This window comes from Aquila chrysaetos, chromosome 17 (genome assembly GCF_900496995.4).
Source record: "Aquila chrysaetos chrysaetos chromosome 17, bAquChr1.4, whole genome shotgun sequence".
Lineage (NCBI taxonomy): Eukaryota > Metazoa > Chordata > Aves > Accipitriformes > Accipitridae > Aquila > Aquila chrysaetos.
In genome coordinates this window covers 23,027,625-23,041,256 of record NC_044020.1, presented here as the reverse complement: position 1 = coordinate 23,041,256, position 13,632 = coordinate 23,027,625, and the positions used below count along the sequence as shown (strand labels likewise).

At 47.0% G+C, this 13,632-nt stretch overlaps 1 protein-coding gene across 4 annotated transcripts in view; it reads right to left on the bottom strand.

Annotated features, from left to right (window-relative positions):
• LOC115352363 (potassium voltage-gated channel subfamily A member 5-like) overlaps positions 1-13,158 on the bottom strand; it is a 31,447-nt gene extending 18,289 nt beyond the window's left edge. For 3 of the 4 annotated variants that reach the window (XM_030040415.1, XM_030040417.1, XM_030040416.1), the window contains exon 1: positions 9,484-13,158. In XM_030040415.1, the coding sequence (XP_029896275.1) occupies positions 10,984-12,903 (1,920 nt within the window). In that variant the 5' untranslated portion in view covers positions 12,904-13,158 and the 3' untranslated portion in view covers positions 9,484-10,983. Of the gene's footprint in view, positions 1-8,772; positions 9,074-9,483 lie in introns of all 4 variants that reach the window. The other variant, XM_041129588.1, reaches the window with a different exon arrangement.
• Between the last annotated feature and the right edge of the window lie 474 nt (positions 13,159-13,632).

The following is a 13,632-nucleotide window of genomic DNA, read 5'->3' as shown; positions in this document are numbered from 1 at the left end:
TTACTCCCCTTTCAGGCTGCAGTTAGTTTAGGACCAAATTATCCTTTTAGCGTATATGCAAAGGGAAGTAAACTTAACCCACAGTGTAAACACCATGGACCAGCACAGAAGGACCTTGTCGGTGTCAGGTACAGGCCAGGCAAACATCTGCAGAAGATCATTTAGGTGATGCTGACCATCTCTGTGGGAAGGAGGCTGGCCTCAGTGAGATCTCTGCCGGTCTCATCCTGCCTGAATTTCTTTGTACGCAGTTAGGAGTGTCTCCCCACCCCCTTCCTTGGTGTTTTGTTTGTTGTTTTTGTTTTTTTTTTTAATTTCCACTTATTTTCTAGTGCAGCCTGCCAGAGAGCAAGAACAGGAATTACAGGCATTACAAGATGCAGTGACTGAAACACAAGGTATAGCCTACGCTAGGGCTGTGCAAACAGGAAAATCAGTCAGTCAAAACACAAAGCAACAGTATCCCCCTCTCACTGTCAGATTCACTTCTGCTCCTGCATGTGCAGGTAGAAAAGTCAGGGCTTTGTGCGGTGACTTTTAGTATAATTGCATGTAAAGGAGCTCAGGTGGAAGCAGAATTAGATGAGAACAGATTTCTGCAGAAATAATTGTGCTCAATGAATAGAGACTGATTACTGTTTAAGGTAAGAAAGTACCAATAGGAGGAATGTGTAAAGCTTTTAAGATACTCCAAGAAATTGCCTGAGGGCAAGACGCCGTGTAGCATCAAAGCCGGGTATACTTCTCAGCCCTAAGAGTGAAACTCGGCAATATCTACACTTGCCAGTTAAATAGTTTGAGGGAACGTTCCCAGCCAATTAATGACAATCAGCTATGCTGTTAAAGGCTCCTGGTCACACTTAAGTCTGTACCAGAGAGCTCTCTCCCAAATACTTCCTAGGCACAATCTGGGAATCGGCACAGGCCAGGAACCGAGCCCATGAGCCCGTAAGTGTGCCTCCCGCCACCTTGTCTTAGAGGGAGAGTCTAGCGGTAGGAACCCCGGCTGTTGCATGCCAATTGGCCTCAGTGCCAGAGAATGGTCCTGGGCACATTTCATTTTCTAATATAGATGCAGTCAGGATGTCTATGAGAATTCGTATCTCCTCCTTAGTGGAATATCCAGCTTCCTTATTAAGAACAGAACCAACCCCATTTTCCACTAGCAAGAAGCAGTGCAAATTCCATTTTGAAATGCACAGTGTTTCCAAGCCTTCCAGAAAGATTTCTCTCTCATGGTCCAAAATTCTACACTCCCCAGCCTCTGCTTCGTTATCAGTATGCATCACTGAAATCCTTCTTACATCCCCTGGTATTCTTCCAGCACTTGCTTAAGACGGTTTCAATTCAGAACGTCAAGAAGACAGCTAAAATTTGAAGAAAAAAACCCCAATCCTCCAAAACCCAACCAGGACAAACTTGTGAACATTCTGTGATGCGGTCAAATGCATTCTGCTATCAGAGCAAAACTATCAGACCAAGTTAGGAAATTAATTAGCTTCTAATAACAAATAACTTTTTTCCATTGTGTAATAATAATAATATTTAGCATCACTGCAATAGTTTACCTGTTGCAACCACTATATGTGAGCAAGCAATGCCTACCTGTCGGTGCTCCTCTGTGCTTCATGAGTCACAAAGATAGATAGGGCCACTGAAGAATCGGTGCTCTTCTCAGCTCCAGAGAAATCCAGACTGAAATGCCTTGCCTACAGAGCTTTTGCCCACAGGGAGGTTTGGGGCATCTCTAAATATTCAACACACCGGCAACTAAAGTTAGCATCTTAACCCAAGGAATGGATCATTTAGATGCCCTGTGAGACTAGTGGGTGATGGGAATCTGACCAAAATTTTGCTATTTACTGGGACTTATTCCACCAGGCCTGCGGGACGATGCAAGTGTCTGCTTTGGATCCCCACTTTAGCACACCCTCCTGAAGACAGGTACCTGTACCCTTTCCTTCAAAGCACTGAGCAGAGTTTTAAAACACAGTCCTGAGAGATATTTGCCCAGTAGCTGAAATCCAGAAACAACTCTGCGAGTCACCATCCCTTTCTTAGGCAAATGCCCTGATATCTCAGCTATAGACTCCTGCTCTTTCCTTTGCTTCTTATTTGGCTGGAGGAATGTTGTCTCCTCCAAAGCACAGTGGCTAAGCCTTTGCTAGAGGGTATTCCTTCCCAGAACAATCTCTGTCACCCTCCAGACTGACCTTTTCTTCACATCATTCTCTTGCATGGCCAGAATTTCTCAGCTCGTTAAAGATTACACTTCCGAATTAAAACATTCCAAGAATTAATTGCATAATAATAAAATAATAACAACAACAACGTGTATTTTCACATTAACCTTTCTTTAAATAAGCCTCTTATGCAGCACTGCCTTGAAAATTATAGTGTTTTCTGAACTAAGGAACTCATAAAATTTTCTCTGCAAATTCACATTAAAGCCTTCCCTCAATTACACCCCCTCAGATTTTCAAATTACTTTAAACAAGACAGAAGAAAATTGTAAGGCTACACTGCTTAAATAATTCAAATAATTTTCAGCTGCCCCCCCCGCCACTCACATGCATTTCTACTTACAATTAAACAGGGAGGAAGGAGAGGAAGAGGAGGTGGAAGAGGTTTTAAATTTGTTGAATGTGCTTGAGAGAATTAAGTATGGTAGAATCTAACTAATCCCTACTAACTCTGGAGGGAGCAAAGAAAACCCTGGTATGGATTTGGGAGATTTTCTGGGGGAATTACTAAGTGCTAGAACACCACCATCGTAGTGCAACCATACAAAGGAAGGAATTTTAATGTTACCAACCTCTGCTCCCTGTACACACCTCAGACCTTCAGAGAGCCGTGCTACCAATCCAGTATCTTTAAATTGCACCTTTTCCTCCAGTATCTTCCTACAAACCACAACCCTGAATATGAGTATTTATGATGCAACTGTATTCTCATGAGAAGAGCTGCAAGGTTTCATTGCACGTGGCAACCACCACTGCCTGGCCTGGGTTGGAGATGTGATCTGACAGAACACACTGTGTATTTCAACAACATTTATCACCAAACGGGCTTTGTCAGAAATCTGAAGAAGGGTACAATTCCCACTGTCCTGAGAGGGGAATTATTATGGATTTCCATCCAAGGTGGCTTCTCTAGCAACATGCTTTCCTATGTTTTCCTATATTTTAACACGACCACCTCTAGCAACACAGCCACCTGAAAATGAAGGGAGGCAGCCGTAGAACGCCCAGCACTAATCACATCATCTATACGTCCAGCAGCGGGACAGCTCTGCCATTTACTGCTTCGCAGTAATGACTGCTATCACTATCAAATATCCCGTGCGATAAAAGCGAAGAGAGGAAGTGAGCAGTGAGGTGTTAATCCAAGGGGTAAGAGCCAGGGTATTCCAAGAACGAAATAACTGGAGTTGGAAGAGAAGGCAAAAAGGCATATCACCCCTATTTTCAGAAGCAACTCTTCATCTTGGATCTGCATCTTCTCAGATAGTATCAGTGAAGGCTGGGGAGCCCTGAGTCTAAGTCATTACTCATGTGAGAAGGACTGCAATGGGTGATATAGAGTACAGAGGAGAAAACAACACAGAATGTTTTTAAAAAAAATGCAGTTATCCTTGGCTGCTTAAAAGCTGCTTCCCACAAGATCACAAGTGACAGTCTCCATGGCACACTGTAGCTGAAACACAGAAATAAGATATATCTTTCTTTTTCATCTTCTGCGTGTCAGCAAGTGTTACAACCTGCACTGATTTCTTTGGGAACACCCTCCCTGTGACAGTGAACATGGCTGAATTACTAACACAGAAGAGAATTTGCAAATTACTTTTGGTAAATCCTAAATTCTACCTGGAAAATTAATTCTGCAGTAATCATATAGACTACGCGTGCTGGGAAGCCCATGCTCTAATAGAAACACTTTGTTGCCAGCTAGGAAGGTTATTAATTTTACTATTAGATCAGGTAATTTCTGGAAATCAGGTCCATTTGCTGAAAATTCAAAGTAACATTTTTCCATTGAAAAGGGTAATCTCATTTTCATGTCACACCAAGTCAAATGAGAAGAAATTCACTGAAAACAAAGGATGTTGCATCTCTTTTAGAACAATGGAAACAAGATTGCAGTCAGAGCCACTGGATTTTAAGAACTCTGTTTTGGATTCACCCAGGCATCAATGAGAACAAAATTCAGGAATCTGTCCCTAGCACAAAGTTCTTAAAAGAAAGTCCCAAGGCTGGCGATGCAAAGCTAGTCCTAAATTGGACTACCTGTTCATTGTGCCCTGGAGTGGGATTTTCGAGTGCAGAATGGCAAACTCTTCCCTAAGTCAGATTCATCACATTGGCAAAAATATGTGATTACCTTACAGAGGGCAGCTGAGCTGTAAGTTCAAAGGAAAAGTGGCACACAAGCTGGTACGAGCACAGAATCAAGTGCTGTGCCTTTACAACAACAAACAAAATTAGGCCATGCTGGTTCTGTGGTGAGAATCTGGAGCTGGCGTTACTGGGTTCGATCCTTAGGTGGTTTCAACCAAGCTACGCTAACTATACAAACATGCTTACTTGCAGTACTTACGAAGAGAGAAATGAGCTTTTATTGCATCAATTGGTATTACTGAGAAAAGAAAAAAAAACCTCCAGGTAAACAAGCCATCTTCAAGGCACTGTTCACAACAGCTCTGGGTCCGTCTCTGGCTTTTGTCTTTTTCAGTCCTGGTAAAAATATGGTATAGACACCTGGGAATGAAAAAATACCAACTAAGGACACTACATTACTACATTACAGAAGCGAGAAAGCACTGCAATATATATACTAATTGTGTATGAATGCTGTTCTTGAAACAAGTTGGTATTTATCTTTGCAACTTCTAATTCCAATTAATTCTTCAGTCATATCGTTATGAGCTTTTCTTTTTTCCTATTCCAATTAACATAAAGCTTCTTATTTCATATGATTTTAATGATACAATACCCACATTTTTCACAATGTTTCATCATAAAAACATGGGGGATATTCTAGCCAATGGACCCACAGGAGAATTTCTGTGTTTATTCCTGCTATGAGTTAACACACTGACGTCAGACAGCATGACCCAGGTTCACTGAAGAGTATCGGCACCCTTAGGTCCCAAATTAAGGCAAGAACAACAGAAATTTAACAAGCTGACAAGGAGAACTGGGGAGCACCTAACGCATACAGCAAGGAAGTGGGGAAAAAAAAACCCCAAACAAAATCCAAACCTTACAAAAGCTACAAATACACTGAATGGCATGTTCTAAAAAAATATTTTGTGGTGCTGAATTTAACATAAGCCTTGGCAGAATGATACTGGAACAATGACTTTGATTGATTATAGGCTATGTTATTATAAAGACCTTTCCTATTTCATTTTTTAAACATTTGTAGCTAAGTTAGCCTGTGGAGGGAGGTTAGTGAAACTGACGCTCACACAATGACAGGCTGAAGCTGCACCGAAAGCAGGCAGATGCTGTTAAAGCTTTATGTCTCACGGTTTCCTTGCTGCTCCTCTCTCCTGAACAGGATCAACCTCATTATTAGCGAGGTCTCTGCATCATGCTGACTGCCGTACAACATACCGACCCCATCACTGGCCAATTAGCAAGGCCAAAGTCTTGATTAGGACTTTAAAGCCCTCCTTTCGTTATTCCCTAAGCATAGCAGCGATCTGCCTGCAGACCCTTGTCGAGTTTCGCTGCTGGTCATGACACCTTGCCAAATGACCTGAACAAATCTCAGCTCGGTAGTTACATTCCTCACTACGGCCGAGCGGCATTGTTGCGTGCCCCTAAATGATCTTCCCTGTTTGACCTCAGAACCAGCTTCACCGATATGTTTCGAAAGAGCAAGGCTTTTTGCGTACATACATACCTTCTGTGAGACTGGAAGCGCGCTGGTAATTTGCTTTGTTAGCTAAAGAGAGGTGAAGGGCAGTGCATGGAGGAGGGAAGCTACTTCTGAGCAGTGCTCGGTGTGCTGTGAACGAAGACCCCCCATCACCACCACCACCGCCGCCAGAACAGCGGCGTTCGCAGCACGAGAGGCCAGGGAACAGCCAGCACAAGTGCCATTTTCTCCTGACAGAGTCCAAATAAAAAGAGCACACAAAAGAGGGATTTGTTCGTGCTGCCCAAAGCAGCATTAACTTTCCCTCTGGGTTCAGTGACCCCAGCGGATGGGTCACAGTGCGGAGATACTGGCATACAGCCCTTGCCGGCAGAGCCACCAAGAGCCACGCAAGAGACCAGAAAGGAGACCACAGGGGGAATCTCTCTCCTCCCTTCCCTCCCTCCCAGAGATCTCACATTTTAGATGTCCCAGTCCAGCCAAGCCCACTCAGTTTTGTGCCTCTCCTAGCCCTCTCTCCCCTTTGAAAGGCTCCGTCTTCCCTTCCACAGCCTTTTCTTTACCATGGTTGTATACAGAAAGATCATTGTACTATTGTTGATAAAGCGCTAGGAGATGAATGGTGTTACGTAACTGCTAGTTACTGTTCCATCATTTTTTAGAATGATGGAAAAGTAAAATGGGAACGTAGACTCCCCTTGGGGCCAGGCTAAGCAAACTAAACTTAACGTTACTGGTGACCCAAAAGAATATTCACTTCAGCATCCCCAAAATGGAAGAATGGAAGGGTAGTGCATTTCAGTACATACAGTCCCGCACAAATGACAAGCCATTAATAACTATGGCATATAGGCACATGTGGGGTGAGAAATCTTCCATGATGTAGCTCCTAGTCAAAACAGTTTACAAAAAAGTGTTGTGGGTTTTTTGGGGTTTTTTTGGAATGATTTGCTATTCATTAAGCTCTGATATCTTGTGGCTTTTGATATTCCAAAGAGGTTTTAGTCAGCTTGCTTTTCATTCCAGGTCAACTAACATAAGATCAATAATGGTTTGGACAGATTTCCTTCTTGTAATGAGCCTAGAATTGGCATACATAGCCTAAACTCTCTTCCTGTCTCACATTTACAGGAGCCTTCTCAGAGTGATTTGGTTCTCTCTTTCTCTCGTATTCTTTTGCAGCAGAAATTTGCATCGGCATGTTACAAGGCTTCTGCACCGTTTGTATCGCAGACACAGACGCATGCTGCCTACTGAACTCAATCAAGCTTCTTGACACCAAAATCAATTACAGCAAAAGCAGGTTCTCGCTGCTGGAAAGTGCAACTACACTCTCATCCAGGCCAAAGTTGCAATTCTTCATGCAGGCAATCCCGGTACTCAGTTTGCGACTGGTCGTGTCAAGAGGACTGCTCTGATGAGTAGTGGCACTCTCTCTGTAGTAAGGATCTGGTGTTCTGACTACTGTCCTGCAGCACCGCTTGTTTTCAGGCTCACAATCTGCACCGCGTACCTAAATATCTGCACCAAAGTCCAATGGGAACTGATGGCTCTAAGGTTTCAGCAGGGTCTGTAGTTCATCTTTAAGTAACAATCTCAAAGATTAGCGCATCTAAAATACCTGCTGAACAATGCTTTACTTAAGCATGTGCTTCAAGCTGAGCCCGTGCTAAGTGCTTTGCTGAACTGTGAGCTAACCATGTTTCTGGTTGTATTACTCAGTGTCTGGCAGCAACCTCTCTCATTAGAAAGCAAATCCTTTACTGCCTTATAAGCCAATAAAAATTATGCATCCTTGTAAAGAAGGTGTCAAAGCCGAGTTTGCCTGAACTGTGCTTGACAACTGTTCAGAAAGCCAAGCCAAACAAATATTTTCAACCATATTTTGAGAATAATTGGTTTTCTTTTTATTGGAAAGGTCTGTTGTTTTATTATGGAAAAACGCAGCGTGTTCAAACTGAAGGTCAAGGAATGATTTGACAAGCTTGCGTAGAACCCTGTGCAGCAATCAGGGCATTTTGCTCTCACGGAGCTTGATCTTGATTGGGAAAAATTCTACTCTCGGTTACAGCAGGGCACATAAGCCGGAATCGAGAGCTGAATTTTGCAGACTGGCTCCGGTGGGAAGTTAAAGGCCCCCACCGCCTTGCGAGACCAAGTCCTGGGGTACCTCAGCAAACACGAAGTAGGGTTCAACAAGCAGTTGTGATTAATCTGACAGTTCACTGCCACTGAAGGGTGAGGATTTCACTCCTCCCTGCTTCCTTGCTTCCCCACATCACTGACCTTCCCCATCCCTTCCTCGCACTGGCTCTGGCACTCGCTTGCTTTCCAACTCACTAATTTGACAGAAAAAGACCTACTTCGTTGTTGTTGTTGTTGCTGCATTGGATTTTCTGCCAGATTAGTGAGCTCAAGCAGCTCCCGGTAGAGACGGCAGCACTTGCACAAGGACAGAACCAGTTCAGGGTAAGGAACAAAAGGGCACACAAAGGGAGGAAGAAAACTGAAAAGGAAGGAGGAAGACAAGACCTTCCCTTTCCATCAGCAATGGGCTTTTAAGATCAGCTCAACCCACCCCCCCATAGCCCTGATCTGCTTTCACCTACATCAGTTTTACACCGGTGTTTCTCCACTAATTGCAGTAATTACCACTGTGTAATTCAGATCATTAATATCCAGAAGCCTTGGCCAATAAGCAGGGTTCTGCTGTTAAACAAGGGATGGTATATACACATTGCCCCTGCCCTGAGGAGCTGACAGTCTAATCCTCCACAATTGGAAGAGCAAACTATGGAAGACAAAAGTGGTCAGGGGGTAAGTAGTCAGAGGAAGACACAACCAAAATTTGATCCTGAAAGACTCACTGAATTGTTTGGTACTTACTCATGTGAGTCAGATGGATTTAATCACTGCAAGTAAATCAGACTACTCGCTTGAGCAAAAAGCTTCACTGTAAGTCCATCAATGATCCAGATCTCAGCATGTGCAACAGGCAATTACACCACTTCTTTCTTTCAGTTTAGATTCAGCCTCACCAAAGGGCTAATTCTGCACTTCACCTTGATGCAAAAACTCCCACTAAAGCAAAGAGGAGATCTGCCTGAGGCTGGAGTGCAGCTGGACTGGGCACTTTCTCCGTCCGTCTTGTTGCAGTTTCTCAGCATATTACAGCATCATTCCCCGTCTAAATAAACAAGCAAACCAAGCAAGAAACCAACACCTAAAATGCACGTGAAAGATCCTGTTCTCTATTACCAGACTCAACCTCCCTCCCCCTCACCACTGGGCTTTGGGCTGAGCTCTGTGTGACAGTTCTTTATACCGAACATGAAAAACACTACTTGCTTGGCACTTACCATGCCTCTTTTACTGAACAGGAAGGAAAAACATCACACATTTGGCCATGATCGTTAAACAGCACGGTAAGGGACGGGTAAGCAGAATTTGTGTCTGGACGAGAGAATGTCAAAGCGCTGTTTGAATGTCAAAGCCAATTTAAATTTATCACAGTACATGTATCTGAGGTACTTGCAGAAATTATAATCCTGATTTAGTATTTACTGAGTTGTATTAGAAAATTTGTTAGAAACAAACCTTGAGCGTTGACAATCAAGGCTTCTCTTTCTGCTAGTCTTGCTGTGCCACTGTATGTGGTAAAGGCATGAAACATCCTTCAGCAATAAAACAGAAGTTTGAGGGGAAAACAGGGATGTCCTTTGCAAGAAAAATGATAACACAGCTCTTTGAGTTAAAGTAAAGAAGCATCTTTGTGTCAGTCTTCACTAGTAAGCTGTACAGTGCTGTGTTATCACGATGAAGATAATGAGTCATTCGCCTTTCAACAGCATCTTAACTGTAAAATCCACAGCACTGCAAAGGTTTTCTTTGGAAATAAAAGAAAACAAGGATGTGTTTTGATGAAGGGCGATGCTGTCCGTCCGAGTCCAAGATATAAGCCACGCAATGGTTATTTAAGTAGCACGGCATGCCCTGTTAGACTCTTTAAGTGCCATCCGTTTCCAGTCTGTGATAATTAAAACCAGTGAACTGTGTACACAAACGGTATGGATACATAAAAGTGACTGATACACACGCCAAAGTAATCTGGAGTGTACAATGAAAACAGTTTTGCAGATATTGCACTCATATTCTACTTTCTCGTTATATCTATCCATTCCCTCGTGTTTTTGATCTGTTGTGCACTTGGATCGCAACAAGTAACAGCAGACAATAATTTTTTTCTTTCGGTCTCAAAAATATAACTGAAGTATAAAACTACCAAAAAAAAAAAAAAAAAAAAAGCTGCACATACATTTTTTTGGGTGGGGAGAGTAAGCACAGGACTGACTTAATTTAGAAATTCTGAAACAGCAAGGTAATTAATAAAATTATTTATAAAGAAGTATATCTACAATATTTAATAATTTAAGGCTCACAAGAAACTAACATATCAATGACAGTAAAAGTTTTCTGCTATAGGGTTAAAAGCACCAAATTCACTTCACATACTAGATAACCAGATCTGTACTGATCACAAGTGGAAAACTCTGAAAGTGCTGATCTGCTAATGTTCTAGTGCTTTAACGATGTCGTATTTCACAGGAATAAGAAATCCCCTTTCAACCATAAATACAGTTATACAGATATAAAATATATTGGAATAATTTCAGTTTGAAACTACAGTACAAAAAACTGACACCCCCCTCCATTCATTCTCCGCACACACATCCCCCCCCCAACTCCTTAATACTAAACCTGGAGCAACTGAATTGGTTACAAATGACCCATTTAAAACCAACCACCATTTGCTAAAATAACTTTCTACAAATTAGATTTTGCACTGTCATAATTTACCAGCTCCTGCATCATGGAGCGTAGCTTATTCTTAGTCCATTTTAAAAATAGGTGACCCTTTGTGTCATGGAAAAAGAACATAAAAACATGTATTCCCGGAGGACTACTCAGGACAGTGATCAATTTATAAAATATAGCCTGATTTAAAAAACTAGTGGGTACCAAAAGAATAATTATAGTAGTAAGTTTCTGACACCGGTAAATCCTTCCGCATCTCTGAAGTCTAACTCTCTCCTCTCCTTACAGGTCTGTTTCCCTATTGGTGTCCAGACAGAGAGCATAGAGGGATTTTCTGAGATCTACGTTACTTTTCGCTTTGATATTGGTTTTCTCTAAGGAGCTGGTGTCATTGTTGAACCCCTCACTGTTTTCCAAGTGCACAACAGATTTGTTCAGAGAGTTTCTACTGGACCTTCTCTTCGCATCTCCCCCCGCTGTGCTGCCCTGAGCACTACTGTGTTCATCTTTGAGGATAGCTTGCTCTTCGTGATCAGTCTCTCGGTGGTAGAAGTAGTTGAAGTTGGACACGATGACGGGGACAGGCAGGGCGATGGTGAGCACACCCGCGATGGCGCACAAGGAGCCCACAATCTTGCCCCCCACGGTGACAGGTCGCATATCCCCATAGCCCACGGTGGTCATGGTTACCACCGCCCACCAGAAAGCATCAGGGATGCTGGAGAAATGAGACTCGGGGTCGTCGGCCTCAGCGAAGTAGACAGCACTGGAGAAGAGGATCACGCCGATGAAGAGGAAGAAGATGAGGAGGCCCAGCTCCCTCATGCTGGCTTTCAAAGTCTGTCCCAAGATCTGCAGCCCCTTGGAGTGCCTGGAGAGCTTGAAGATCCTGAAGACCCTGACCAGGCGGATGACTCTGAGGATGGCCAGGGACATGGCTTGCTGCTGGCCCCCGCCCCCATTGCTATTGCCAGCCCCGGGCTGCTGCTGCTCGTGGGCCAGCTCGGTGCCCAGGGTGATGAAGTAGGGGATGATGGCCACGATGTCGATGATGTTCATGATGTTGCGGGAGAACTCGGGCTTGCTGGGGCAGGCGAAGAAGCGGACGAGGAGCTCAAAGGTGAACCAGATCACGCAGGTGGTCTCGATGATGAAGAAGGGGTCAGAGAGGCTGCTGGGCGGCTGCACGGGGGGGGAGTCCCCGGTCGTGCCGTTCAAACCTCCTCTTTGTGGAGGCAGGGGCACGGGCATCTCCCTCTCGTCCCTGAATTCCGGGAGGGTCTCCAGGCAGAAGGTGATGATGGAGATGAGGATGACCAGCACGGAGACGATGGCGATGGCCCGGGCCGAGCTGGAGCTCTCGGGGTACTCGAAGATGAGCCAGACCTGGCGCTGGAACTCGTTGCGGGGCAGGGGCTTCTCCTCCTCTTTGATGAAGCCCTCGTCCTCGCGGAAGCGCTCCATGGCCTCCTCGCCCAGCTGGTAGAAGCGGATCTCGTCGGCGAAGACGTCGATGGAGACGTTGACGGGCCGGCGGAGCTTACCCCCGGACTGGTAGAAGTAGAGGATCCCGTCGAAGCTGGGCCGGTTGCGGTCGAAGAAGTACTCGTTGCGGAGGGGGTCGAAGTAGCGCATGCGCTTATCGGGGTCCCCCAGCAGCGTGTCGGGGAACTGGTTGAGGGTGCCCAGCTGGGTCTCGAAGCGCAGCCCGGAGATGTTGATCAGCACCCGCTGGTGGTGCATGGTCGCCGCCGCCGCCGCCTCCTCCTCCTCCTCCTCCTCCTCCTCCTCGCCCGCCGCCGCCGCCGCCATGGCCATGCCCCGGCGGTGCCCCCCTTCCTCCGCGGGACCCATCTCCGCCGCCGCGCCGGGGCGCGGGGCGCGGGGCGGCGGTTGGGGCGCGGGGGGGGCTCCGCTCGCCGCCGCTTGGCCCTCGGGGCCGCCCGCGCCGCCGCCTCCTCCTCCTCCCCGGGGGGCCGGCGGGGGCCGCTCCCGCTGCTCGTCCGCCGCCGGCGGAGGAGGAGGAGGAGGCGGCGGGGCACCCTCCTTGGCGTCGCTCAGCCGCGGCACGGCGGCGGAGCCGGCGAGGTGGAGCAAGTTCCCCCGCCGCCGGGATCGGGAGCTGCCGCCGGGCGCGGCATCCTCGCCGCCCGCGATGGCCGTGGTGCCGCCGTTCTCCAGAGTCACCAGCGCGATCTCCATGGGCAGCGGCGGCGGGAGGCGGGCGCCTCTGAGGCGGCGGGCATGCTGCGCTCGCCGCCGGTCACCGCCGGGCGGGCGGGCGGCCGCCCTGCCCTGCCCTGCCCTGCCCGCCCTCCGCCTCACTCACGGCCGAGCGCGGCCCCGGGGAGCCGCCCGGGGACCCGGATATGAACGAGCGATCGTTACACTCTGCTGGCTTGACGTCAAAGAGGATCCCTTCTCCTCCGCGGGCAGCGGCAGCCTCCCCCGGGCATCCCCCCCCCCCCCCCGCAGAGGCACCCACCGGGGGCAGGGACACGCTCCGGGCCCGGCGGGGCGGCCGCTGAGGGTGCCCGCGGGGCTGCGGGAGGGCTTCGCGGCCGCGGACCGCTCCGGAGAAGGGGGGAAGGACGGGCACCGGTGCTCGGGTGGGGGACGGGGACCCCCCCCCCCCCCCGCCCCACGCGTGGATCACTCGCTAAAGGGATTGCGCGCAAGGGAGGGAGGGCTCAGGCTGTAAACCCCCGCTCACCTATAACGAAAACGAGAAGCGAAAGCCCCGGGGATTCCTGGCGCCTCTTGGCGTGTGTGTGTGTCCCCCTCTCCCCCCCGCAGCGTGATGAGAACAAAGGGAGCGGGTATTTTTTTTTTTTTTTTTTTCCGCTTTGCTTTGCTCTCCCCCCTTCCTCCTCCTCCCAGTTTATCACGGAATTGGTGCAGCTCCAAAAGGTGCTTCCGAAGCCAGCAGAC